We start from the raw sequence: 27,298 nt of genomic DNA, 5'->3' as shown, positions 1-27,298 counted from the left end.
GCACTGTGGCATTTTGCACGTGCGAGGAACCCTTTGCACAAGCACAGTGCCACTGGCACGTGCGTGGAGAGTTCTGCATCTTCCCCGTGGCACTTTTTGCACGTGCAGAGCAACTTTTGCCCGGGCACGGTGGCATTTGCACATTCAAGGAATCCATTGTGCGTGCACAGTGGTGTTTGCCTCTGCACAAGAACCCTTTGCACAAGCACGGTGACACTTCCATGTGCCAGGCACTGCCAGCCAGCACACGGTGACTTTCACAGGTGCCCAGAGGCATTTTTTTACGTGCACAGGGACATCTGCCCTTGCACAGGGACATGTGCACGTCCAAGGAGCCCTTTGCACAAGCACAGTGGCATCTGCACATGCACAGTGCTGCACGTACCTGCACGGTGACTTCTGCATGTGCACGGTGACATTTGCACAGTGACATCTGCACGAGCACAGTGACATTTGCACATGCAAGGCACCATTTGCACCTGGATAGTGGCTTTTGCACTGTGCAAGGCACCCTTCACACAAGCACAGTAACAGTGTCACACATACACAGTGACTTCTGCACGTGTGTGGTGGCACTTGCACAAGCACAGTGGCATCTGCACGTGCCAGGCACTGTGCCCAGCGGCATTCCACAAGTGCCCAGTGGCATTTGCACACCCCAGGCACCTCATGCTCAGCTCTGGCAGTGCTGGCACATGCACAGTGGCATTTGCACAGTGACATCTGCACGAGCACTGTGACATTTCAGTGACGTTCGCACACTCCCAGCAGCATTTGCACACCCAGTGCCCCTCTCCCAGCTCAACCCTCGCCCCCCCAGCACCCTGTGAGCTGCACAAGACCCCTCCCCTCGTGACCCCATCTCCTAATTGCCCCCTAATTACCTCGACCTAATGAAGGGGGCGTGTCCCAGCGTGTCCCACCCACTTTGCTGCCCTCGCCTTCCCCCCTCCCAGCCTCCCCAAGATCCCTCCCGGGGCAGCAGATTGCCTCAACCCAAAGGATTTTTAAAGCAAAATAAATCACTGAGGACACAACAAAAACTAAGTTTAGGGACAAATTAACCTGTTGAGTTAATTTTTTTTCCCCATCTTGGCGTGGTTTCTGGCTCCCCACACATGTGACGAGCTGGGCAGCGGGGTCAGTCCTCAGCCAAGGGACATTTGGGAGGCATTTTGGGACCCAGCCCCATCGCGTTCCGCTCAAAGAGGGGGTTTTATCCACCGAGGCTCCAGCTGCCATCCCAAATCCCACAGTGGGTTTGGGACAGGGCAGGGAACGCTGCTAATTATAGGGAAGGAACCGTGTATTTACAGAGGCAGCTCCCAGCACCAAACCGCCGGCGGCTGCTTTTGCTCCGCTGAGTCTCTCTGTTCTCCTTCTCTCCTCTTTCCCGGGCGCTGCTCTCCACAAAAAAAACATAAAAAAGGGGGGATGAATTAAAAATAAATCCCCCCCCAGGCGATCTGCAAGAGGCACTTTAGCAGAGGAGGACGAGGAGGGCGAGGAAGGGCAGGAGCAGGGGGGCGGCGGGGCGGGCGCCGGCGTTGCAGTGGCCGCGGTTGGAGCCGATGCAGGCGGCGTAGGCCATGGCGTGGGGGATGTAGTTCTGCTCGTGGACCCCGTGGAGCAGGTGGGCCATGGGGCCCTGGGCGAACACGGCCACGTCCTCGCCGCCGTGGGTCTCCTGCCGCAGCGGCACGGCCGACTGCGCCTGGTAGTCAGCGTGTGCTGGGGGAAAAGTTAGAGTAATTAAACCAAAAACTAGAACGATTTAAAAAAAAAAAAAAAAGAGCAATATAGGCAAGCTGGGACAATTTTAAGGGGTTTTGGCCCAAAGCAGACTCACCAAAATCCACGGCGGAGACGTTTTCTCGCTCGCCTGCCACGATTTTGTAGCCGGGGCCGTTGCCGTAGAGGATGGAGGTGAAGGGCTTGCGGTCCACGTCGCTCTGCATGGGGGCCAGACCTGGCGGTGGGGGCACAGTCAGCGGGGTGGGACGTCCCCACGGTGTCCCCACGGTGTCCCCCAGCCCTGCACTCACCGAAGATGGGGTTCCCGCGGGGGGTGTAGCCGCCGAAGGTGAAGACGTGCGAGTGGTCGGCGGTGACGACGCTCAGGGTGTCCTGTGCCGACGTGAGGCGCGTGGCCAGGCCGATGGCCCGGTCCAGCTCCACGGCCTCGTGCAGCGCCTGCTTCGCCTTCCCCTCGTGGTGCCCGTGGTCGATGCGGCCGCCTGAGGGACCCGGCACCGCTCGGCATCACCCCGGAGCGTCCAGCCCCCGGCACGCTCCTCCTCCCAGCTTTGCACCCCCTGACACCCGCTCCTGCATCCCCCCAGTGCGTGGTTATCGCCCTTTGCACCCCAATCACTCCCTTTATCCCCTCCTTTTTGCATTCCCCATCCTCCCCTTTTGCACCCCCATTCCCATTTCCCCTCCTTTTTTCATCCCCTCACTTTGCATCCCACGTCACCCCCATATCCCCCTTTCTACATTTCCCCATATCCCCTTTATCCCACCTTCGCCCATCCCCCATCACCCCTTTATCCTCCACCCCTGTTCTCCCTCTTTGTTGCACCTCCATCTCCCCATTATCTCCACTTTTGGTACCCCATCACCTCCTTTGCCATCCTGTTGCCTTTTCTATTCCTCGCTTTTTACACCTCCTCTTTACTCAATCCTCCTCTTTCTGCACCTCCCCTTTTGCACCCCATCACCCCCTTTATTCCCCCTCTTTGTACCTCTACCACCCCATTTACCCATTCCCCTCTTTTTGCACATCCCCTTTTGCACCCCCCATTATCCCCTTTAATCCCCCTTTTTGCACCCCCATCACCCCCTTATCCTCCTTTTGCACCCCCTTTTGTCCAGTCCTTCCCTATTTGCACCCCCCTTTTTGCACCCCCTATAACTCCCTTTTACCCCCCATTTTCTCACCCCCCACCATTCCCTTTTATCCCCCATTTTGCACCCCCATCACCCCCCACCTTCAACCAGGAGGAAGAAGCCATGGGGGTTTTTCTGGAGCATCCTGATGGCCACGGCCACCATCTCGCTGAGGGAAGGATCCGTCTCGTTGTTCCTGTCCAGCTCGTACACCATGTCCCCGGGCTCGAAGAGGCCTGAGGACAGGGACACTGCTGGGGACATCCTTCCCCCACCAAAACAAAAAGGGAGGCCAAATCCTGCTCCTCGTGCTGACTCAAGCATTTCACAGGCCACCGTGGGAGATTAGATAGGAACTGTGGGATAGTCCTGGCCCTTCCTTCCTCCGGCCCGGATGGATCCCACATCCCGGCCGGGCTGGGAGTTGCACCACTGGCAAAAACCCTGCATTCCTAGGAGGCAGATGCATCCCAGGGTGGGGGGAGCAGCCTCCTTGGGGGTGTTACAGCATCCCTTTGGGGCACCAGCATCTTTGGGAGGAATACCAGAATCCCTATGAAGGGGAGTAGCAGCATCCTCGGGGGTATTACACCAAACCTTTGGGGTACCAGCATCCCCAGGGTGGGGAGCAGGATCCTGGGGGAGTACCAGCATCCCTAGGGTGGGGTCCAGCATCTTTGGGGAGGGGTACCAGGATTCCTGGGAGGTAGAAGTATCCCTAGGAGGGGGAGTAGCAGCATCCTTGGGGGCTTAACACCATCCCTTTTGGGGCACCAGCATTCCTAGAGTGGGTATCAGTATCCTTGGGAGGGGGTACAGCATCTTTAGGGGGTACCAACCAGCATTCCCAGGATGCAGAAGCATCCCTGGGGAGGGGGAAAGTAGCAGCATCCTTGAGGGCACAACAGCATCCCTTTGGGGCACCAGCATCCCCAGGAGGGGGAGTACCAGCATCCCCAGGGAAGTAGCAGCATCTTTAGGGGGATACCGGCACCCCTTGGAGGTACCAGCATCGCTGGGTGTGAGGTCCCAGTATCCCCAGGGTGGGATACCAGCATCCCTTGGAGCCAGCACCATCCTTGGGGGGATAACTGGCCGCTCCAGCTGCCCCAGCACAGCCCAGGGGTCCCCCCCAAAGCACCCAGTTGAGGTTGGAGCATCCCTGGGTGCCGGGACTCACCCAGGAGGAAGTCGACACGGCTGAGGTTGAGCGCCAGCAGCTCCCGCCGGTTCCACACGTACTTGGCAACCTGGGGACAGGGGACAGGCACTGTCACCTCCCCATCACCTCAGCCACCCCCAGGGCTGCTCCCCAGAGCATTCCAGCCCCCAGGAATGGCTCTGCAGGGTCACAGTGTCACCTTGCCGGGGGGTTTGGCCTCCTGCCACGCCTGGACGAGGTTCCTGCGGTCCAGGCGGGTGCCCCGGTGCTTCTCCTCGCGGGGATACTCCACGTCACTGGCGTTTTTGGGGAACATGTATTTCCTCCCTCCGCCCATGATCACCTGCAAAAGCGGGGAGAAAATGTATTTTAAAAGTAATTTTTAATTATTTTTAATTTTTGAGGGGTTTAATGGGGGGGAAGACCCTGAGGGGGCGGAGCGGGATGTCCAGGAAAACCCCGGCGGTGCGGGCGAAAACACCCGAGGAATTTCACCTCGCTCAAAATAACCCTGAATCTCTTCCTATTAATTAAAACCCAGGACAAAAATAACCATTTCCAGCAGGGAGTTTGGCTTTTTGGCTGTTTTTTTTTCCCCCTTCTGCGGGAAGGATGCTCCACATCGGGATCCCCACATGAACCCGCCGGGATGGAGCCCCATCCCGTGGCTCTCCCTGTTTGCTTTGGAGCCTGATTTATTTGGTCTCTGTTATTTATAACCCAGCAGAGATTTTATGGTTTTTTTGTATTTCCCCCCCTTTCTCGGCGTGGAAGGTGAATTATAAAGCTGCAAAACACCAATGCCAAAATTATTAAGGCAAAAAAAAAAAGGGAAAAAAAATCTTTTCCCCACTATATAATTATTTCCAGCCTGGGACAGAGTTAAAATTATTTTAAAGGGAAAAAAACAGCAAAAGAGGCTATTAAAGAGCTAAATAACAGGCTGGGATGTTTTGCTTTGGGGCTATTTTGAAGGACAGAAGAGGATTTATTTACGGGGCTGAATTTCTGCATAAATCCACAGCGAGGGGCAAATCTGGGGGGAAAGGGAGAGTTTTGGTCCTGGGAAGTATGGGAAGGGCAGGGGCTGCTGTGGAGGAGGGGGTCTGGGGCTCTGGTTCTGTATGTGCTTGTGGTCCAAGACCTGTGTGTGATGGGGTTCCTGGTCTCATGTGCACACAACAGTCCTGGTACCCCACCCATGGGTGGTCCTGGTCCCACATCTGCTGGGGGTTCTGGATGTGACCCCATGGGTGGTCCTGGTCCAGTATCCACTGGGGATTCTGACTCTGCACCCATGGGTGGTCCTGGTCCCACAGCTGCTGGGGGTTCCCAACTCTGCACCCATGGGTGGTCTTGGTCCCACATCTGCTGGAGGTTCTGGATCTGCACCCATGGGTGGTCCTGGTCCCACAGATGCTGGGGATCCTGGCTTTGCACCCATGGGTAGTCCTGAATCTGCACCCATGGGTGGTTCCAGTTCAGCATCTTATGTGGATCCCAACTCTGCACCCATTGGTGGTCCTGGCCCCGTATCTACCCACAGTCCTGGCCCTGCACCCATGGGTGGTCTCAGCCTCACATCTGCAGGGGTGGTCCATGCCCTGTACCCACTCACAGTCCTGCATCCCTTGGTGGTTCCAGCCCAACATCTCCCAGGAGTCCCAGCTCTTCAACCACTGGTGGTTCCAGCCCAACATCTCCAGGGGGTTCCAGCCCTTCAACCACTGGTGGTTCCAGCCCAACATCTCCTGGGAGTCCCAGCCCTTCAACCACTGGTGGTTCCAGCCCAACATCTCCTGGGAGTCCCAGCCCTTCAACCAGTGGTACTCTTGGTCCCACAACTCCCCATGGCCCCGTTCCCATCCCCGGATGGTTCCAACCCCCACCCCAGGTGGTCCTGGTCCCGTCCCTGCTGGCTCCAGCCCACACTCCTGGTGGCCCCGTCCCCATCCCTACCTCGATGTCGGGAATGTTCTCCACCAGCTGCCGGGCGATGTCCCTGCAGCCGCCCTCCAGGGCGTCCGGGGGCATCTCCCCGTCCGAGTACCAGTCGCGGTTGGCAGAGTGGGCGTAGGCGGCGCTGGGCGTCGCGTGGGTCACGCGCGTGGTGGTGACGATCCCCACGGCCTTCCCTGCACCCCGAGCCCAGGGGACGATGGTGAGAACAGCCCCAAAGCTGCCGCTTCACCCGCCCCCCGAGTGCCCCCCAGCCCCTCACCTGCGTCCTTGGCCCAGCGGAGGATGGAGGTCACCTCCTGGCCCTTGGTGGTGTTGCAGCGGTCGCGGGTGACGCCGGCACTGACCCCCAGGGTGCCCTCGTTGGCTTTGACACCGCACAGGTAGGCAGTGGCCGTGCCAGCGCTGTCGGGCACCTGGGCATTGGTGTTGTAGGTCTGGAGGGGTGGGAGATGGAAAAACCACAACTGTTATCACCACCATCGTCATCACCAGCGTTGTCACCACCATCATCCCCACCCATCATCATTATCCCCACCCTGGAGCTCCCCTCCCTGTGCTGTTTCGCCTGCATGGGCCCCCATCCCACCTGTGCCCCCCCTCTTTTGCCCCTAAGCCCCTGTTTAGCCCTAAGCCTCTGTTTTGCCCCTCAGCATGGTGGCACAGCCCCCCCGTCTTCATTTTGCTACTTTTGGCCTTCTTTCAGCCCGTTTTTTGGCAGGGAGAGCGAAGCCCCTGCCACAGGCACCCTCAGGGGGTGAACAGGGATGGCCACGACTTCCAATTTAGTTATAAACCCCAGTGTTTTGTTCAGCAAAACGACCCCAGGTGAAGCAGGGGGGGTCCCGTGGTGTCCCGCAGCCACCGGGCTCCTTCTGCCCCCCCTCTCTGTTCCCATGGCCAGCCCTGGCACAGCCAGTGGGCACCGGACCAGCTCCCAGCGCCCGCCCCTGACCTAATTTCGGCTCGGTCGATGCCGCCCGCCCGTGACCTTGCGGTGGGTGCCGGGTCCCCGCGGGCGCCCCGGGGGGCTCACCTTGGCCAGGGCCACGTAGGGGAACTTCTCCATCTCTAGCAGGCTCTCCTCGCCCTGCCCGTGCTGCAGCTGCCCCTTGAGGATGCGGGCGGCCGTGACCGTGGAGACGCCCATGCCTGGGGGACAGGGGCAGGGACAGCTGAGCACGGGCAGCTCGGCACACGGGCCATGGTGACACCGGGCAGCACCACACCCCTTCACACCAACCCCGTCTGTCCCAGTCCGCTGCAAATCCATCTTACTGCAAGCCCAGCTTACCCCAGCACTCAAGTTTTCTGCCAGCCCAGTTTATTGCAGCACCCAGTTTATCCCAGCACCCAGCTTATTGCAAGTCCAGTTTATTGCAGCACTCGGTTTTCTGCAAGCCCAGTTTATTGTGCACCCAGTTTGCCACAGAACCCAGTTTATTGAAGCACCTAGTTTTCTGCAAACCCAGTTTATTGCAGCACCCAATGGTTTGCAAGCCCAGTTTATTGGGCACCCAGTTTACACCAGCCCCTGGTTTTCTGCAAGCACAATTTATTGAGCCTCAATTTTATCCCAGCACCCAGTTTTCTGCAAGCCCAGCTTACTGTGCACCCAGTTTATCCCAGTGCACAGTTTATTGAAGCACCCAATTTTCTGCAAGCCCAGTTTATTGTGCATCCAATTTATCCCAGCACCCAGTTTATCCCAGCACCCAGTTTCATTGCAAACCCAGTTCATTGCAGAACTCAACTTATTGCAGCACCCAACTTTTTGCAAATCCAGTTCATCCCAGCACAGTTTATCCCAGAACCCAGTTTCTCCCAGCACTCAATTTTTTGCAAACCTCATCTATTCCAGCACACAGTTTATTGCAATCTCAGTTTACCCCAGAACTCAATTTTTTGCAGTCCCAGTTTATCCCAGTACCCAGTCCATTGCAGTACCAAAATTCCTGCAAATCCAGTTTATCCAGCACCCAGTTTTTTTGCAAACCCGTTAATCCCAGCACCCAGTTTATCGCAATCCTAGTTCATTGTTGCACCCAGTTTATCCCAGGATCCAACTTACTGCAACCCAGTTTACCCCAGGATCCAATTTATTGCAACCCAGTTTACCCCAGCACCCAATTTCACTGCAAACCCAATTTATTGCAGCACCCAACTTACTGTAAATCCAGTTCATCCCAGCACCCAATTTAGCGCAAACCAAATTTACTGCAGCACCCAGATTTTGGTTTGCAAATCCAGTTTACCCCAGCAGCCAATTTATTGCAAATCCAAGTTACCATAGCACCCATTTTTTTGCAAATCCAGTTCATTCCAGCACCCAGTTTATCCCAGCCTCCAGCTTCTTGCAAACTCAATTTATCGCAACACCCAACTTCTTGCAAACTCAGTTCTATCCCAGCCCATACCTTACTGCAAACCCAGTTTTATCCCAGCACCCAACTTCTTGCAAACCCAGTTTTATCCCAGCACCCAACTTCTTGCAAACCCAGTTTTATCCCAGCACCCAACTTCTTGCAAACCCAGTTTTATCCCAGCACCCACCTGCTTACAAACCCAGTTTACCCCAGCACATACCTAACTGCAAACCCAGTTTACCCCAGCACATTCCTTACTGCAAACCCAGTTTACCCCAGCACATACCTTATTGCAAACTCAGTTACCCTAGCAAAACCTTACTGCAAACCCAATTTATCCCAGCACCCAGCTTCTTACAAACCCAGTTTACCCCAGCACATACCTTACTGCAAACCCAGTTTATCCCAGCACCCACCTGCTTAAAAACTCATTTTACCCCAGCACCCAACTTCTTACAAACCCACTTTACCCCAGCAAAACCTTACTGCAAACCCAGTTTACCCCAGCACCCACCTCACCTCAGCACCCCCTTTTCCACGACACCCAACATATCCCACACCCAGTTCACCACAGCCCCCACTTTACTGCACCCAGTTCATGGCATCCCTGTCCCCCCCAGCCCAGGGTGGGTGCCCCCATCTCACCGTCCCCCAGGAAGAGGATGAGGTTCTTGGCCACGTTCTGGTTGAGGCGCTGCAGCCTCAGCGCGTTCCGCAGGGTCTCCTGCGCCTGCCGCCGCCAGTACTCGGGGTCCTTCTCCCTCTCTGTGGGGAACCAGGACCCATAGCACCAACAGCCCCCGCTGCCGGGGTGCCGCCCCCCAAACGTCACCTACCGGGGACCAGCGATGCCGAGCAGAGCTGGGCGAGGAGGAGGAGAAGAGCCTTCATCGTGCGGTGCTGAGCGGGTGCTGCACAGAGAGAGCTGCGGGTGGCACCCGCTCGTGCCTCAGTTTCCCCACCGAGACCTTCGCCCCGGGTCAGCCAAGCGGGACAGAAGGAAACGCCCCTTCCCTGCGCAGTCACCGATGTGACCCCCTGGGGACACGCCGCTTCATGGGACGTCACCTCAGTGTCACCGACCCGGGCTGGGGGACGGTGGCACGGCCCCCATGGCACAGCGGGGTCCCCGCTACGTGGCCAATGTCCCCACCATGGCTGAGTCCCCATTGCATGTTGGGGTCCCCACCACATGGCCCTGTCCCCATCCCATATGTGTCCCCATCCCATGTCCATGTCACTGCTGCACGTCTGCACCCCCACGGTACACCCCTGTCCCCATGGCGTGTCCCGTCCCCTGTGTGTGCCCGTGTCCCCAGTGCACCTCCATGTTCCCTTCACACACCCCTGTCCCCGTCCCCGGCCTGTGCCCCCATCACATCCCCATCCCCGTTGCACACTTGTGTTCCTGTTGCACACCCATGTCCCACCACACACCCATGTCCTTGCGGCATGTCCGTGGCCCCATCCCGTGTCCGTGTCCCCACCAAATGCCCGTGGCCCCATAGCACACCCACGTCCCTGTCGCACACCCGTGTCCCCATCCTGTCCATGTCCCCATCAGAGCCCCACGGCCCCCCCGCGTCCCTGTTGCACATCCACGTCCCCATCACCCCCGTGTCCCCATGGCACCTCCGCCTCCCATCACCCCCCGCATCCCCATCGCACCTCCCCTCCGCTGCTCCCCCCGCTCCCCGGGGACCCCCCGCTCCCCCGGAGTGGCAGCGGTGGCCCGGAGGGTCCTTACCGGAGAGGGGAGGGGGTCACACACGTACCCGCACAAACTTGGGTCCCGACACCCACGTCCCTCTGGGCGGCGTGAGGAGGCCGGGCCGGGGGGACCGCGGGCCCTTAAATCCCCCCGCACCCGGCCTTCGCCTCCTCCTCCTCCTCCCCTTCCTCCACCCTCCCCCCGCTGCCAGCAAGGGGCGGGCGGGGGGGGGGTGACAAAAGGCCACAAACTGGGCTTACTGGTGCCCTCTGCCGGGTTATACTGGGAGGACTGGGAGGACTGGGGAGCAGCAAGCCTGGCTGTGGGAGTTGGGCAGCCCTCCCCCGCCACCCCGGGAAACTGGGGTGAATTGTGGTGCACCCCTGGGGGGTAGATGTGTGTTTTGGCGGATTTTACATTATTTTCACCCAAGCCGTGCCAGCGACACCAGCGAGGGGCTGTGCTGGAGGTGATGGTCCCCCTGCCTCAGTTTCCCCACGCGGGCTCCTGCTGAGGCCCACAAATGATCCCTGCTGCGACCCCGCGGCGTTACTGTAGGTCCTACAGTAAACACGTGGTGACAATGGCGGGGGGGTTGGTATTGACCCCCTTCCCTGGCTCAGTTTCCCCATCGCGGGGGTCCGGGGGGCTCCGTGCCCCTCGGGGCCGTGGGTGGCCTCCCAGAAGGTGGCGGTCTCGGCCCAAAAATCCGCTCCCCGAGAGCGTCAGGGTGCGACCAAGAGCGCCCCAACGCTGCCCCGGCGCCACGGGATGGGCACATCCCCCTGCGGACCCCCCAGATCCCTTCGGAACCCCTAAATCCCTCCAGCACCCCCTTCTTCCACCCCGCATCCTCCCTTCACCCCTTTGAAGCCCCCCCCAGCGCTTCCCCAGCCCAGCAAAGCCATTTGGGTGTGATGAGCGTGTCAGTGCTCAGTTTGTCGGTGCGGTGCGAGCGGGGGTTGTGGGCACCGCGTGTCCCCATGCCTGTCCCGCTCCTGTCACCGCGGCAGCGCAGCCGTGGGTTGCGTGCGGGTGCGGAAAAGCTCCCTCTTGCACACTTAACACGCGTGCACAACTGCGCCCTCGCAGGCTTACAAGCACATGCTCGTGTGCTCCCACCCAGCGCAGGGTGCTGCCCCGGCACACTCACACCCCCACCAGTGCTCGGCTGCACGCGTGCCCCTCGCACACGCGGTTCGCGACACCGCTTGTTTGCACGAGCGCGTGTTTGCACACCCGCACACTCGTGTCCGTGCACGACCGGCGCTTGCACGAGCGCACCGTGCTCGCAGGACCCGGCGCTCACCCCCCAGCCCCAGCCCCGCCTGCTTTTCCCCCTGCACACGCACCGACGGGATCGCGCCTTGCGCTCCCCCCGCGGCCGGAGAGCTGGGGGGCTCTTGGGGGGACGCTCCCGGGGAACACGCGGGGCTCCCCCCAAACGGGGTTCGGGCCCCCTCCCGAAAGAGTTAAGGGAGGCGCGCGGGAAGCCCGTCCCTCCGCGGCCCCATTGGTTTCCCATCCCAGGTACATCCCCTGCTCGCTCGCCCCCCCCGCCACCCTCGCTAGGCCGCGGCGCAGCTCGGGCTGGGCCGGGCTCAGCGCCCCAGCGGGGCCGGGCCGGCGGAGCGGGGGCACAGCCATGGTGAGTGGGGGCCCGGCGACACCCCCAGCCCGAGGGGGGGCTGGCTGGGGGGTCCTTGGCCGGAGCGGGGCGCGGGGCGAGGCTTCTCCCGTGGGATGCTCGTTGTAACCTCGTGGGGCTCAACCCCCCCCCCCCATTGCATCCCAATGGACGCCCCGGCACCCCCATGGGACCGCCTTTGCACCCCCGAGGGGCCCCCCCGAGGGACCCCCATTGCAGCCCTGAGGGGTCGCTCATTGCACGCTAAGGGACCCCCACTGCATCCCGAGGAACCCCCGCTGCACCCCTGGGTGCCCCCCCAGGCCCCCCAGCCGCCTTTGCTTTGTAGCCAGTGGGTTCCCTGGGGTGGCGATCCCAAACCAGATGACCCCCTTAACCCCCCCCCGGGCCCCCCAAACCCCCCTCTTGACCCAATCCCGCAGGGATTTGCACCACGTTTCCCTCTGCAAAGGGGGGGTATGGGAGGACAGCCCCTCCCCGCCAGCAGCACCCACTTTTGTGGGGGGCTGTTTGCGAACCCCCCCCCCCCCCAAACTGGGCTGTCCCCCCCCCCTTTTTTTTTTTTTAAACTTTAACCCTTTTATTGCTCCTTTTTAAGCTTTTTATTATTATTATTATTTATTAATTCATCTGCAGCCAGGGCTCCCTGCAAAACCCGGGAGCCCCCCAGCCCCCTCCCCAGCCTCCCTAATTACCGCCGGCACCCCTGATTACCGCCAGGGGTTGCTAATTACCGCCGGGCATCCTAATGAACAGGCTGAGCCTCGGTGGGCGCTGCGGAGGTGCGAGGGGCACCCAGGGATGCCGGGCGGGGGGGTGTAGGGGTGCGGGAGTGATTTGGGGGGGCCGGGGGTGGGCCGGGGGGGTCGGAGGGGCCGGGGGGAGGTGAAGGACTCGCGGTCGCGGAGGCGGCGGCGGCTCCGAAATGGCGCCCGGGCGGGGGTGGGGAGCGGGCGGCGGAGCTCGGGGTGCCCCCGGGGGGGGTGAGGGGCTCCCCGGGGCCGGGGCGACCTCGGTGCCCCCCCAAACCTCCCTCGGTGCCTGCGGGCTCGGAGCACGTGGGGCTTATTGTTTATAAGGCGAAGGAGGGGTTTGGGGGAAAACCAGGCGATTTAAGGCAATGCCGAGACTTTTATGAGTTGTAAAGAGAGTGGAAATGGCTCGGGTGGGGGGTTTAAAGTGTGGGCGCCTCCTCCCCGCCCTGTTGGAGCCGGGGAAATGCGTTTTTATTCGGATTGCAGCAAACAACAGAGCTGGGGGAGGGGGGGATGTCACAAAAATACATCCGAAACCACCGCTTTTTGTCCCTGCTTCAGGAGCAGGGCGGGGGGGGGAGCACCCATGGGTGCTGCTATGCCCCCAAAATGTGGGGTGCGGGTGCTAAAACTACCTCCCGGACCCAATCTCCCCCAAATTAAGGATGCTGGGTGTTGATCCCGATGCCCCCCGGGGTGTTTCGGGGCTGGGGGGTTCAGCCACAGTTTGGATTCTCTGATGGCTGACAGAGGGTTGAGCCACCACATCCCTTGCAAGAGGAAAAAAAAAAGAGGGTTTTTTTGTCTTTTTCCTGCTGTTTTGTGGCTGAGGTAGGCGAGGGGGGGGTGTCGTTGAAAAAAAAAATCGCGTTTCCTCAGGAAATGGAGTGAAAGCTGGGATTCCAGGAATTTGGTGTTGCCGAGCCATAGGGGCTTCATGGATCCCCCCAGTGCGAGCGGGGATTTGTGCCCGGAGCCGCCAATTTCAGCCATGTGCGAAGTGCAAAAACAGGTGGAAAAAAGTGAAAGGGGACTGAAAAAAAAATAGGCTCTAAACGCAGATTTGCCCCGCGATAAAATCTTGCAGTTGAGGCTGTTTCCCCGCGCGGTTCACAGGCTCGAGGCGGGCGCCCAGGGGAGATTTTGGGGCTGGAAACAGAGATTTTGGGACTACCAAGGAGGGAAAACGCTTTGCTCTTTTAACCATTTTTCTTCCCCAGGTGGGTAGTGTGGTTAATTAAGCTGAGGCTGGGATTTGACTGGGGAGGGAATGGGATCCAAGGAGAGGATGGAATTCGTGATTAACTCTGCAAGGGGAGGTTTGGGAATGCTGCTGTTGGAAACGGGGCTGAGAACTGGCACTTTCATTGCATCTCCTTCTGCCAGGGGAGCCCGAGGCACAGCTGTGCCGGGCTGGGATCATCTCATCCTTTGGGATTGATGGCAGCGGGATGGGGACATCCAGAAGCGTGCAAACCCCCACCCTGCACTGCTCGGGGGCGAAGGGACATGACTGGCACCGCTTGGCCCATCAGTGGTGGGGTCAGGGTAGATTTTGGGGTGCCCAACCCCTCAGTAGTGGGCGGAGGGTTGTTTTCTCCGTCGGGAGGCAGCCCAGCTGGGTGGCAGGGCTGTGCCAGGGGGAAGGAAACGGCGGCAGCACGATAAGGGCCGGCTGCCAACCCTCGAGGTTTTCCTTGTTTTTCTGCTGGGCGATGAGATAAGAGCCGGGCACTGGCACAAGGTAATGCCCGGGGGCACGGCGCCGGGAGGGAGCCCGTCTGCAGCTGAAATCCAGGGAGGTGTCGCTTTCGGGTGCTCGCTGGGACCCGGCCGGGTGTTCCACGGAGTGCAGGGTTCACAGACAGGGTGTGGAGCAGGAGCGAGCTGGTAGTTTCGGGGTGAAAAGCCATTTTCCCTGCTCCCAGCCTTCCCCAGGTCCTCGGCACACCGGGGTTCCCTGGCAGGGGGCTGGGGGAGATCCCTCTGCCTTTTGAGGGGTGGAGGTGGATCCAGCTTTACTCCAGGCTGAAGGGGAGGTTGCACAACCCAGCCCCGGGGGAGAGCAAGGCGGGTTCGGGCTTTGCTCAGCTTTTGGCTCCAGCCCTCTTTGCTTTCCATAACCTTCCTCTGGCGTCTGTGTAGTGCTTTACTGCCCCGGAGCCATTCGGGATTTAGCTCCCCGGAGGAGGAGGTGGCTCTAGAGGGTGTGTAAACCTTCCTCATCCTCCTCTTCTTCCTCGACCCCGAGTCTCTGAGTGCTCCGTTTGCCAATCTCCCTGTGCAGATGTCGACCTACAAGCGGGCGACGCTGGACGACGAAGACCCCCTGGACTCCCTTGGTGACGGCGATGGATACCCCAACGGCTTCCAGGTAGGGCTTTGTGTGTCTTTTAGGGCGGGAAAAAAGTGGGATTTTAGGTCCTGGCAAGCGGCAGAAGGGGTGCAGAAGGGTTTTCCACCTGGGACCTGTCTCCACGGGGTAAAGTCTGGTGTGGGCAGAGTCCTCTTGGCTCCTGCTGCCGCTGCCCTTTGCTCCTGGCACGGGGAGCCAGCAGGGCCATATCCCAGTTTTTCAACTCCCAGTTTTTCTGCCGGCCAAGCCCCTTCTCAGAGTGTGGCTGGGGTGAGCAATTATCGTGGCACTGGCAGTTTTGTCCCGGCACAAAAGGGGATTAGTTTAATTCCTCCCCAGGCAGCAGGAAAGCGGCTTAAAGAGGGCCAAAGGTGGCAAGAAAACCCCCCCCAGCTGCCAATGTGGGAAGGTTCGGGTCCGGAGCGATGTTCTCGGTGCTGGCCCCGCTCCCAGCCCCAGCACTTTCTAGAATGGTGGTTTCTGCCCCAAATGTGTTTTTACTTTTCCCGGCGGGGCCGTCTCCGCTCGCCGGCGCATTGGGATGTTTCCTGGGGATGTTTTTCGGCTGAGTGGGAGTATCCTGTCAAGGCACTTCCCGACGCAGCCCCCACCCCGTCCCAGTGCCGGCAGTGGGGACAGGGACACCCGGGGGGTTACGCCGTGCTCGAGGAGGGGTTCGGGGTGGCACAGGGCAGCAGGTGAACCCGCCGAAGCGCTCGTCCCGCTCCCTTTCCTGCCATTGTGCCGCCCTTCCTGCCCGGTTTCTGGAAGGCAGCTGCTGCCTTTCCCAGCCCGATCCCTTGCCGGGGCCGAATGAGTGCCGTGGGGTTGCAGGAAGCACGATGGGGGCTGCGTCGGTGGGTTTCTGTGCCGGCGGGGAGACGATGCTGCTGTTCCCGCAGGTGAACTTCCGCGGCTCGCGGGGCAGCCGCGGCTGCTGGGCCGAGCGGACACGCGCCGAGAGGCAGCTGCTGGTGCTGGTGGGGGTGCTGGCAGTGGTGCTGGTGGCATGTCTGCTGGGACTCATCTTCCAGTACAGAGCCAGTAAGTCCTCATGCTGCGCAGGGATCCTGCCCCTGTCGGCAGGGCGGGTTGCTGGGGGCGTTCCCAGGATGGGATCTTTGGAGCAGGGTGGGATGGTCACCTGCGTGCCAAGACCCCGCTCTTGGGAACCAGGCAGGATGTTCAGGTGTGGGGTGGGATCCTTGACTGAATGGTCACCTGCATCCCTTGCCCCAGAGGAGATGCTCAGATGCAGGATAGGGTGCTCCCTTTATCCTGGATCTTGATGCTTGAGTGCAGGATGGAATATTTGCCCTCATCCTTCACCCCAGGGTGGATGCTTGGGCACTGGGCGGGATCTTTGGGCACAGGATGAGATGCTTGCCCACATCCCTTGCCCTGGAATGGGATTATCAGGTAGGGTACTCGGGCATGGACTGGGGTGCTGGTCTGTATTGCTTGGCCTGGAGCGGGATGTTAAGGTAGAAGGTGGGATGCTCGGGCACCAGGTGGGATATGTGCCCACATCCTTCAGCGTGGGGCAGGATGCTCCATGGGGCAGCTCATGGCGCTGTGGTGGAGGAGCTGAACCCTTCCCTGCTGCCCCCAGGGCCACCCACCGTGTGCCTGTCGGAGTCCTGCATCTCCGTCACCAGCTCCATCCTCAGCTCGCTGGACCGGGCGGTGAATCCCTGCGAGGACTTTTTCAGCTACGCCTGCGGGGGCTGGATCAAGGCCAACCCCCTCCCCGATGGCCACTCGCGCTGGGGCACCTTCAACAACCTCTGGGAGCACAACCAGGCCATCATGAAGCACCTGCTGGGTGAGTGCAGGGGAGCAGTGGGACCCTGTTAGGCCCCGGGGATGCCAAAAACATGTCCGTGGGGATATGGGGTTGGAATTGAACTCCAGCGTCAAACCAATCCGTGACACACGTGTTGTGAGGACGTTGGGAAAAAGGCTGTGTTTGCTCTCCTGGACGCTCCTGGGATTTTTGACTGTGGTGTTGCTGCTCTTTGGTGCCGAGTAGGGAAAAGGTTCCTGGCCTCTGCTCTGCAGGCCTCACAGCAGCATTCCCAGGAGCTCTGAAATTCAGGATTTGCACTCCAGAGCCTGCAATATCACCCAAAGTGGGTTTTTCCTGCTCCTATACCTTCCAGCCTTTGTGAGCAGCCTTTTTGGAGGTCTGGCTGCCAATACAGCCATTTTTTGGGGGGCCAAAGCTCCCCCAGCAAAGGGAGGATCCTGGGTTCAGCCTCTGCGTGCGAACAGCGAAGCGGAGCCGCTTATCCGAGCAACCGGCAGGGACGGTTTGTTCAGGCTTTGAGCAAACAACTGGCTCCTTATCAGCACTTTCCACTGCGCCAGGGCTGATTATCTGGAAAGAGAAGGTTTGGGAAGAGTGTTGTCTTTTGGGAGAAGGGGGGTGGCGCGGGAACGGCTTCGTCCCTGGCTCTTCCTGCAGAAATCTGGCGCTGGTTTCACCAGGAGAAGGGACTGGGCCTCCAGCCAAGTGGTCGCGTTCGGCATTTCCTTGAATTCCTTGGAGCTGAGGGACCTTCAGTTAATAAAACCACACAGCTGGGAAGCCAAAGGTGCAAGCTGTGTCATCAGGAAAATAAATAAAAAACCTAAAAAAACCTCCCAGGGGAGGCAGTATTTTAGCAGAGGGGGAGATAAAAGGTTGGTTTTGGAGGCAGAGAAGAATAATGGGTTTATTGTTCCTTTTTACAGGAGTAAATAATAAAGAGCTGGGGGGCAGCAGCACAGAGGCAAGGGCAGCACAGGGGGCTGGATGATGCTGGGAATATCAGAGCTGCTGGAAAAATGCTTTTTGTTTTTTCTTTCTTTATCTTTCGTTCCCAAAGAGCTGGAGCCGTCGCTGCGGGTGGGAAAGGAGAGGGGGGCAGGAGGCCAGGAAGGGCTGGGGCCATGGGATGCTCTCAGGGGCACAGAGGGGCCTATTGGGGCAATCCTTGGCGCCGGTTTGGAGCCTGGCTTTGCTCAAAATGGGGCTGAATATTCCCATGGTGCAAGGGAGGGGGTGCTCCAGTGTAATCAGCAGCCCCCATGTGTGTTGGATGCCTATCCCTGGGGACCTCCTGTGATTCCCCCTGGGGACCGTCCACAGAAAACACCACGGCCAACGTGTCGAGCGAGGCGGAGCGCAAGGCACAGCGCTATTACCAGGCCTGCATGAACGAGAGCAAGATTGAGGAGCTGCGTGCCACCCCGCTCGTGGAGCTCATCCAAAAGGTCTGTCCTGCTCCTCGTGGAAAAGCCATCTTCTGTCTGCAGAATGGGGGGAGAAGATCAGATAAGGGCAATTCCAGCACCCTCCAGACTCCATTCCCGGTGCTTCCTGGGGAACAGCAACCCCCAGGGCAGGCAGGCCAAGAGAGATTTATTAGGGATTTATAATCTTATAACTTATCAGATTTATAATCCTATAATGGGGCTTTTTAGCCCCCTTGCAAGATGTTTCCCCCCAGGATGGGTATTGGGGATATCGAAGGAATTCCAGGTGGTTGTTCCTTACCCAAAAGCTGGTTGCTGTCTGTCCCCAGCTGGGTGGCTGGAACATCACAGGAACCTGGGCCGGTGGCAACTTCAACGAGACGCTGCGGGAGGTGACGGCGCATTACCGCACCTCGCCCTTCTTCTCCGTCTACGTCAGCGCCGACTCCAAGAACTCCAACAGCAACGTCATCCAGGTGGATCAGTCGGGGCTGGGCCTGCCGTCACGGGATTACTACCTGAACAAGACAGAGAATGAGAAGGTGGAGGTGTCGGGGGGATGTGGGTTGGCTGGGGAGGTGCTGTGGGTGGGTGGGTGGGTGGCACCTGCCCTGCTGATCCCACCCGATGCTGATCCCACCCGATGCTGATCCCACCCGATGCTGATCCCACCCGATGCTGATCCCACCCGATGCTGATCCCACCCGATGCTGATCCCACCCGATGCTGATCCCACCCGGCGCTGATCCCACCCGGCGCTGATCCCACCCGGCGCTGATCCCACCTGGTGCTGATCCCACCCGATGCTGATCCCACCTAGGTGCTCGCCGGGTACCTGAACTACATGGTGCAGCTGGGGATGTTCCTGGGAGGCACCGATGAGGAGTCGACACGCCAGCAGATGCAGCAGATCCTGGACTTTGAGACAGCATTGGCCAACATCACCATCCCCCAGGAGAAGCACCGGGACGAGGAGCTCATCTACCATAAAATGACAGCTGGAGACCTAAAGGTAGAGATGGAGCTGGCAAGGCTCTCCGTTCTGCCATGGTTTGGGAAGTGGGATGCATGGGTGGAGGTGAGACAGCTCCTCTGGGAAGCCTGACGCCAGGCAGCACCGCCTGGGAGGCTCTTGTGCAACAGCTTGGCCCATGTCCTCCTTGGGGAAATCCCACCCAGCCTCTGGACCACCCCCGGGGCCGGCGGCCGTCCCGCTGCGGCGCTCACGCCCGGCCGGCCCTGCTGCGCCTGGACATCAGCCCGGTCACCTCCCCGCGGCCCCACAGGGGTTGTGTCAACAGTTCTGACACCCGCCCCACTTTCTTTTCCTTTGTGGGAGGAAATTGTTTACTACCCTCCGACCTTTTGAGGATGCTGCTGGCATGGGAACTGGCCTCTGCAAAATCAGCTGGGTCCATCAAATGGGGACTGATGCAGCTGATTCCAGCTTGGGAAGGAGCTGCCACCCCGCTCGATGGTGTTTGGGTCTGTAGCAGCACTGTGGCTTTTGCAGGAGCTGGCACCGGCCGTGGACTGGATGCCTTTCCTCTCCACGGTCTTCTACCCCGTGGAGCTCAATGAGTCGGAGCCCGTTGTGGTCTACGCCAAGGAGTACCTGGAGCAGGTGTCTGACCTCATCCTGGCCACAGATAAGTGGTGAGAGCCCCCCGCCCGCACAGAGGGTGCCCAGGGTGGGCAGGCACGTCTTGCTGCACACTCACCACCTCTCGCCACAGTCTCCTCAACAACTATATGATCTGGAACCTGGTGCGGAAAACCAGCCCCTTCCTTGACCAGCGCTTCCAAGATGCCGAGGAAAAATTCATGGAAGTGATGTATGGGACGAAAAAGGTGAGGGTGGAGCCCCTAACAGCCCTGATTCACCATTAAAATGGTGATGGGTTTTTATGTCAAGCCCCCTTTCGTGTGGCACCCAGACAATAGAGATGTGGGGTGGGTTTTGGGGTGGCAGGGGATGGATGGAGACCTCTCCTGGTGGGGTACGAGGGTGGGAAGGAGCAGGGCTTCGGCCCCTGAGTGACTGACCACCTCTTGTCCCACGCAGACCTGCCTCCCACGCTGGAAGTTTTGCATCAGTGACACGGACAACAACCTGGGCTTCGCCCTGGGGGCCATGTTCGTCAAGGCCACCTTTGCCGAGGACAGCAAGCAGGTGGTACGTCCCCAAGCCGGCAGCGTGCGAGTCCCAGTGCCGGGGAAGCCACCGCAGTGGTGGAGCCGTCCAGGCAGCCCATGTTTGTCTCCATGTGCCGGGTTTTTCACTGGCCCAAATGCTGTGTTGGCGGCTCAGCCTCTTCCTGCCCACTCGTGTGGAGGTCCTTGACCTCTCCGGAGTGGGAAGCTGGCTCTCCGGCCCGACGCTGTGCTGCCTTGTTTTGTCTAGGCAGAGGAAATGATTGCAGAGATTAAAACCGCCTTCGAGGAAAGCCTGGAGACCCTGCAGTGGATGGACGAAGAGACGAGGAAATCGGCCAAAGAGAAGGTGAGGTGCTGGCAGCAGCGCTGGGTGGGGGTGAGGATGGAGGGAGGTGGAGCTGGGTGAGCCTGTCCCTCCACCCCCGGCGCTAAAAGCACTCTGGTCCTTGTCACCCCCCAGGCAGATGCCATCTACAACATGATTGGCTACCCCAAGTTCATCATGGACCCCAAGGAGCTGGATAAAGTCTTTAATGACGTGAGTTGGTTGGGTATGTCCCCTGGGTCTTCTATAGGATGTACAGGACATGCTCATCACCGTGGCCTCTGGGCAGCCTTGAACCCCAGGTTTCCTCCAGAAGGGTCTCACTGATGTCCTTGGCCCTTCTCTGGGGACTTCCCAGAGAGCTGTGTGCCGGTCCTGGGGTGGGCTGGGACTCTCAGGATCCCTGCCTAGGAAAAGGAGGGGTCATTTTCCGTAACAGTGATTCATTGCCCTCCAGAGACTCTGCAGATGTTGGAGAGGAGGAGAAACAAGAGCAGCCATAACTCAGGCGGCTCCGGAGGCTCAGACGTGACCGTGGAGGGAGGAGCGGGGCTGGGCAATCCCCACACACTGCTCATGCCTTGTTCTTTTGCAGTACGAGGCCGTGTCTGACCTCTACTTCGAGAACGTCATGCAGTTTTACAACTTCTCGGCCAGGGTCACGGCCGACCAGCTCCGGAAGCCACCGAACCGGGACCAGTAAGTCCTCTGCTCCACTTCCCCGATGTGCTCAGCGGGGAATATCGGGATATCTGGAGCCACTGGGGTTTGGTGTCCACCAGCTGGTTTTGGGCAGTGAGACTTGGGCCAATGCAGCGTGGTGAGTGGGTGTTGTTGGAGCCGTGTTGGTGTCCCTGCAGGTGGAGCATGACACCTCCGACAGTCAACGCGTACTACTCTCCCACCAAGAACGAGATCGTCTTCCCCGCCGGCATCCTCCAGGCCCCCTTTTACACCCGTGCATCCCCCAAGTAAGAGCCCAGGGAAAACACAGAGGGCAGGATTCACAAATTTCCTCCTGTACCCAAATTTCACGGCTGTGGAGAGCAGTGGCTGCTCTCTAAGTCTCTGCCCTTCTGCAGGTCCCTGAATTTTGGTGGGATCGGCGTGGTGGTGGGCCATGAGCTGACACATGCCTTTGATGACCAAGGTATGGCCAGGGCCAGGCGGGTGGGCAGCTGGAGGAGTGGCCGGTGTGGTGATGAAGGATCCCGCTGTGTTTTCGGCAGGCCGGGAATACGACAAGGACGGCAACCTGCGTCCCTGGTGGAAGAACTCCTCGGTGGAGGCCTTCAAGCGTCAGACAGCGTGCATGGTGGAGCAGTACAGCAACTACACCGTCAATGGCGAGGCCGTCAACGGCAAGCACACCCTCGGGGAGAACATCGCCGACAACGGGGGCCTCAAGGCCGCCTACCGGGTAGGGCTGCAGCACTGGGGACGTGTGGTGGGGGACATGGCGTGGTGGGACCGATGTCCCCTGAGCCTGCTGTTCTCCCTGGCCTACAGGCATATCAAAACTGGCTGAGAAAGAACGGGGATGAGGAAACCCTCCCAACCCTCGGCCTCACCAACCACCAGCTCTTCTTTGTTGGCTTCGCGCAGGTGGGTCATGTGATGGGTGGGGAGGGTGGGCGCACAGATTTTTGGGGGTGGTGTGTGCCCAGGTGAGGGTGGGAAGGTGTGGTGGCAAAATTGAGGCCTCTGGAGATGTAGTGGATGGTGAACCAGATCGGGGCGGTGCCGGTTACAGAGCGAGACAAAGCTGGCGCTTGAGCCACGTTGGTGCCCGTCATGCGGGTGGGGAGGTCAGGTTCGGGCCCCGTGGCGGTTGGGGAGTGTCAGCCCTCAGGCCCCTCACCCTCGTTCGCAGGTGTGGTGCTCGGTTCGCACGCCAGAGAGCTCTCACGAGGGGCTCATCACCGACCCCCACAGCCCCTCGCGCTTCCGCGTCATCGGCACCGTCTCCAACTCCCGTGAGTTCGCGGAGCACTTCGGCTGCCCCGTGGGCTCCCCCATGAACCCCCCCAAGAAGTGCGAGGTCTGGTGAAGGGCGAGCGCCCCAGCGGGAGCCAGCAGCCGGTTGTTCCATCCTCTGCTGGATTTCCCCTGTCCTGTGAGGGTCAAACCACTTCTCTGCACCAGGGAGAGCCCGGCTCAGCCAGAGCTGCCCCGGTATTGTCCGAGGTTCGGTCCACTGTGAAAACTCCTCATCCCCTCGCTCGTTGGTGAAATGACTTTGGTTTGGGGGGGGTCTCTTCTTTCCCACCACGTCCATGGGCACTGCCCTGAACCACCACCCCAGCAAAATCCCTCTTTTTTTGGAGGGTATAAAGGGAACCCCCGGCACCGGCAGGTTTGTCTGCGTGTCTTAGTACAGCCAACGTACCTTCCTCTCTCCAAAGATGCGCACACAAGGATGGGAAATATTTTAAGATATATTTTTTGGGGGGAGGGGAAAATATATATATTTTTTTTCATGCATTGTGGAATACACTGGAAGATTTCAGGGAAAATGCATTTAAAAGCCGCCTTTTTAGTAAAAGATTAGTATATTTATTAATTTTTTTTACTTAGTGCAGCTGTAGATGCAGCACCCTGTGGTGACAGTCCCTTGGCCAGGGAAGCTGGGTGGGGCCGTGGATCTAACTTCCCAGCCTTGGATCCTGCTTCTCCAGGAAGGACTGTCCTCAGAGGATGCTTATGGGAAAATTGGGGACAGCAGGCCCAGGGACAGGGCTGGAGGATGCTGCAAGTCACAGGCTGTGCCGGGATGCTCCTGGGATTAGCTTTAATTTGGGAGTGCAAAGGGAAAAGTTGACATGCCAAAGATGTCACCAAGGTGGTGACGGTGTGGATGAAGCATCCGGCTCTCCCTCCTGTCCCCTCTGAAGCGAGGCCAGCCAGGATTTCCTGGCCCAAAAGCTTCCCCAGACAAGTGCAGGCAGTTCCTGCCGCTGCTCCGCTCGCCGCCGTGCCTGCACCCTCTGTGCCCGGGAATCTGCAAGCCCCCAAATCACCACAAACCCCAAAACTCCGTCCCTCCAGAGCTGGTTTGGCATCTGCGTGAGATCCAACCGGGATGGGGGTGAGGGGCTGTTTAAGGGATGTTTTTAATACTCATTTTGAGAGGAAAGCACTGATGGGAGCTCAGGTGCTGTGTGTTGTCACCTTCTTGCTCTGGACAGAAAGCACAGAGGGATTTTTAATATTTATATGTAAAGGGAGGGATGGGAGGGGCTGTTTTTTGTAATTATTTTTTCACCCTATGCGTGGGGCTTATTGTAATTGAAATAATAAATACTTTTTACTGGATCTGGAGCTGCTCATGACTTGTTTTTCCAATACCAGGAGCGTTTGCATCCCTTTATCTGTGCTTTTCTCCCTGTCCACACCTCCGAGACTGTCCTGTGCTGACAAAACTGAGCCGAGGAGGCTTTTCCCAGCCTACTGCCTCTCTCGGAGGCTAAATCCAGGCCTTTGTGCCCAGAAACCCCACTCTCACTGCGTGTGGCTGTTTGCTTTCCCCTTCTATGGCCTGGCCCCACGCAGCTCCCCAGCAGGGAGGTCTTTCCTGGATGCTTTTCCTTCCTCCCAGGCGAGTTTTTGGCCGGCCGGGCTGTGCTGGGATCCAGTGGCACAGGTTGCTCTCCAAGCTCCCTTATTTATAGCTCGGTGATGCTGTGGGATGCTGCCAGCTCCAGAACCCAGGCCAGCATTCCTCCTGAGCGGATGCTCCACGGCTTTGCCAGGCTTGCCCAGAAAATGCAGGGCAGGACCTCGACCGCAGGCTCCACACGAGCCTCAGCCCCGGCACCTGGGAGGGCTGGTGGCCATAAAACAAGCCAAGTGCTGGGTGTTCCTTTGCTGCTGAGCCCTGGGATTCTTATCTGGGGCAAAACCAGGGGGCTGCAGCCCGTTGGCAGCAAACATTTGGGAATAAAGAGTGTTTCTGCTGCTGGGATGAGCAGGGCTGAGCCAGCAGCAGGCCAGGGACGCGGGTGTTGTGTAAGTAAGATATTAAAATATCCTCCTGACTGTTTTTACCGTGCTTCCTCACCCAGATAGAGTGGAAATGTAGCAATAGTGGTGACTCTCTGCTCACAGGACTCGGTGTGAGGCCCTGGGTTTCCTGCAGAGCTGGAGCCCGGCCGTGGCTGTTGTTTTCCCTGGGATCTGCCTGGAAATGGCGCAAACCCGCAGAGGGCGGTGGAGCCGAGAAAATCGCTGCCTGCACGTTCCAGTGCTGGGCTGGCAGGAGTCAGCAAGGCTGCCATGTGGTCTGGATGTGGCCCCAGGTGTTTCAAATGTGGTGGAATACCTGCATTCCTAGGGAAAGAGAGGAGCAGCGTGGGTGTACAGCAAAGAGGAATGAAGTGAGGAGAGCGGGGCTGGGGTGAGAGGGTGTTTTCCCAGCTGCCAGCAGCAGAGAAGGGAGCACAGCCCATCGTGGGATGCTGTTAGAAGTGGTTTACCCACCCCAAAGGGAAATATTTTTGGCTCTCTGGGGCTTACGGGGAGGGACCAAGCGGGTCGTGTTGGGGACAGCCCCAGGATCAAGGCTCCCTGGGAGCCGGCAGTGGGATTTTGCCTCCCTGTGAGGCTGCCGGGTGTAGAGAGAGAGACAGAGGGGGCAGGAGGTGAATCATCCCGTTCATGTGCCAGGGCCTGGCATGGGCTTGCCTGGTCCTGGGTGGTATTTGATCTATTTTGTGTTCAGCCGTACACTGGAGGGCCAAGACTTTTGCTGAGGGCTGAGCCCGGGCAGGAGGAGGGATGGGGAGAGCTCCAGGCTGAGCCCGGGCAGGAGGAGGGATGGGGAGAGCTCCAGGCTGAGCCCGGGCAGGAGAAGGGGTGGGGAGAGCTCCAGGCTGAGCCCGGGCAGGAGAAGGGGTGGGGAGAGCTCCAGGCTGAGCCCAGGCAGGAGGAGGGATGGGGAGAGCTCCAAGCAGGACTCTTTTTTTTTTTTTTTTAAATTTTGTCAGGAGGGTGTTGGAAGGAAATCAGTGGGGGAAAAGCAGGAGAAGCCCAAAGAGGAAGGCTCTGCTGCACCATGCTGGGTGAAAGCAGGAGCCTGGAGTGGGATGGAGGCCCCAGAATGAGCTGGAAATGGCAGCTCTTCATAGGTTTGGTGGGGCTGAGACAGCCTGCAAGGTTGTGTTCAGCCTCTCACAACCACCTGAACTGCTCTTTCCATTCCCAGTTTGTCCCCTCCAGGTTAGGATCTAACCCCTGACACACCACAACAGTGCTGAGGTCACCCACTGGGACCACAAGATTTTAGGGCCAAAAGCTCCCCTGAACAAGCCACACATTCCTGGAGGGAGGAGGACAGGGAGCGGGAGGTGGGGAGCAGGTTTCTAAATCCCAGTTTGGAGCTGCTCATGCCCATCCCTGGGGTGGTTTTCACTCGGAGCCAAGCAGGGACAAGGCTGTGTGTCCTCACTCACTCTCAGGACCACAGTTTTGTGCTTTTATGTTTTCCTCTTCACAAGGATTCCTGCAGGAAAACAGCCATTTTCCAGTGATACCCCAATCCTGTATTGTCCTAAGTTCACCAACAGCTCCAGTGTTCCTACTACACTTTGTGCTGCGAGGTTGTGTCTCTGCTGTGGCAGGTACATGAGGGACTGGTGGCAGTGGGAAAGGGACTGGTGGCACTGGGAAAAGGACTAGTGGTGCTCCAAAACAGGAGCTCAGCACTGCAGACTCCAGCTGCCCATGGTGACACACCAGTTCCCAGGTGCTGATAAAGCTAGCAGGAAAAAGAGAAGGAAAAACGAAATGGAGAGACAGGAGGAAGGGTGTGAATCCAGCTGGCACTCACTCCAGCTCACCAAATCTGCGGGGTTTGTTGGCCAAGTCATCCTATGTGAGGTAGAAGAGAGACATGTCTGCCTTTTCTGCTCAGGGAAAAATTAAAAAGAAGGGAAAAATATGGTTGTGGAGAGACACTGACTGTGGAAGAGCTTTAAGGCAGAGCTGGGAGCCTGGCTCCTTCACATGACCAGCAGGTTTTTGGAGCTTCAGCTGATAATATGGTGAAAATGCAATTTTCCCCCTTCTAAGCAGGCAAAAAGTGTTCCATCCAAAGACCCTGGAGCTGAGGCTCTTTCACAGCTGTGTTTACAGGCACTATTTCTGCAGAACAGAGGGAGCCGGAGATGCCAATTTGCTTTTGGGATGAATTTCCTTCCGCATGAAGAGCTGTATCCAGAAAGGGGAGGTGGTCGATGGAACAGAACCGGCCCCCCCAGACCACACAGATTTCACAGAATATTCTGGGTTGTGAGGGACCCACAGAGATCATTGAGTCCAGCTTTCAAGCAAATAACTCATACAGGGACACACAGCTCTACTTGCACCCTCAAAATAATCAGTCTTTAAGAGCTGTGGATGGAGAATTGTCCTCCCAGCAGCAGAGGTGGAGATCTATCAGCCCTTGGGCAAATCCTATACAATGAGAGAAGTTCCTCCTTTGTTATTTCAATTTTTGGGAGTGGAGGAGTACTTGGCCTTTCTTTGAAGTCATTCCTCTGTTCTCCAGTTTTCCTGCTGGGGAATCAGCTGAACTGGCTGAAGGCTGCAGAGAAAAACTGGCTCAGGAAAAAACACCCAGAGCCCCCTCTAAATATCTGTTCCTGGGTTCAGGTGGAAATATTCCCCATTTAGGACTTGTTTACAGGCTGGCAGGGCTTCAATGGGCTTTTTCCCCTCAAAGAAAGCTCAT

The 27,298-nt window shown here is 58.6% G+C and overlaps 2 protein-coding genes and 1 long non-coding RNA gene across 12 annotated transcripts; 1 reads left to right on the top strand and 2 right to left on the bottom strand.

The window, feature by feature from the left end:
• Nucleotides 1–1,051: 1,051 nt before the first annotated feature.
• On the bottom strand, nucleotides 1,052–10,270 carry ALPL (alkaline phosphatase, biomineralization associated). Of its 5 annotated transcripts, none has more exons than XM_051771557.1 (12): nucleotides 10,124–10,270; nucleotides 9,213–9,301; nucleotides 9,022–9,141; nucleotides 7,047–7,162; nucleotides 6,273–6,447; nucleotides 6,011–6,186; nucleotides 4,251–4,394; nucleotides 4,070–4,139; nucleotides 2,991–3,125; nucleotides 2,046–2,237; nucleotides 1,850–1,969; nucleotides 1,052–1,731 (listed from the first exon to the last, which is right to left on the bottom strand). In XM_051771557.1, the coding sequence occupies exons 2-12, from the start codon at nucleotides 9,265–9,267 to the stop codon at nucleotides 1,481–1,483; spliced, it is 1,554 nt and encodes a 517-aa protein (XP_051627517.1). In that variant the 5' UTR covers nucleotides 9,268–9,301; nucleotides 10,124–10,270; the 3' UTR covers nucleotides 1,052–1,480. The 5 variants fall into 5 exon arrangements, with proteins under 5 accessions (XP_051627517.1, XP_051627516.1, XP_051627519.1 ...); XM_051771556.1 differs by having other exon boundaries at nucleotides 10,152–10,270; XM_051771559.1 differs by having other exon boundaries at nucleotides 9,213–9,287; nucleotides 10,152–10,262.
• LOC127462705 (uncharacterized) lies at nucleotides 7,460–8,871 on the bottom strand. 2 transcript variants are annotated; one of them, XR_007900529.1, is made up of 3 exons: nucleotides 8,793–8,871; nucleotides 8,564–8,759; nucleotides 7,460–8,495 (listed from the first exon to the last, which is right to left on the bottom strand). It is a non-coding gene; the product is annotated as an uncharacterized LOC127462705 (long non-coding RNA). The 2 variants fall into 2 exon arrangements; XR_007900530.1 differs by having other exon boundaries at nucleotides 8,564–8,726; nucleotides 8,760–8,858.
• A 1,367-nt stretch (nucleotides 10,271–11,637) lies between the features above and the next one.
• On the top strand, nucleotides 11,638–23,384 carry ECE1 (endothelin converting enzyme 1). Of its 5 annotated transcripts, none has more exons than XM_051771538.1 (18): nucleotides 11,638–11,735; nucleotides 14,778–14,864; nucleotides 15,749–15,890; nucleotides 16,459–16,671; nucleotides 17,980–18,104; nucleotides 18,416–18,628; nucleotides 18,907–19,098; nucleotides 19,600–19,742; nucleotides 19,823–19,937; nucleotides 20,152–20,262; nucleotides 20,491–20,589; nucleotides 20,704–20,781; nucleotides 21,164–21,267; nucleotides 21,429–21,539; nucleotides 21,651–21,718; nucleotides 21,798–21,988; nucleotides 22,078–22,173; nucleotides 22,442–23,384. In XM_051771538.1, the coding sequence occupies exons 1-18, from the start codon at nucleotides 11,733–11,735 to the stop codon at nucleotides 22,616–22,618; spliced, it is 2,268 nt and encodes a 755-aa protein (XP_051627498.1). In that variant the 5' UTR covers nucleotides 11,638–11,732; the 3' UTR covers nucleotides 22,619–23,384. The 5 variants fall into 5 exon arrangements, with proteins under 5 accessions (XP_051627498.1, XP_051627503.1, XP_051627502.1 ...); XM_051771543.1 differs by lacking the exon at nucleotides 11,638–11,735 and adding an exon at nucleotides 12,318–12,517; XM_051771542.1 differs by lacking the exon at nucleotides 11,638–11,735 and adding an exon at nucleotides 13,349–13,710.
• The last annotated feature ends 3,914 nt before the right edge of the window (nucleotides 23,385–27,298 follow it).

Source organism: Manacus candei, unplaced genomic scaffold (assembly GCF_025592945.1).
Source record: "Manacus candei isolate 608988 ecotype Guabito, Panama unplaced genomic scaffold, ASM2559294v1 h1tg000136l, whole genome shotgun sequence".
NCBI classification, from domain to species: Eukaryota; Metazoa; Chordata; class Aves; order Passeriformes; family Pipridae; genus Manacus; species Manacus candei.
The sequence above is the reverse complement of the archived record's forward strand: the minus strand, read 5'-3'. Positions and strand labels throughout refer to the sequence as shown.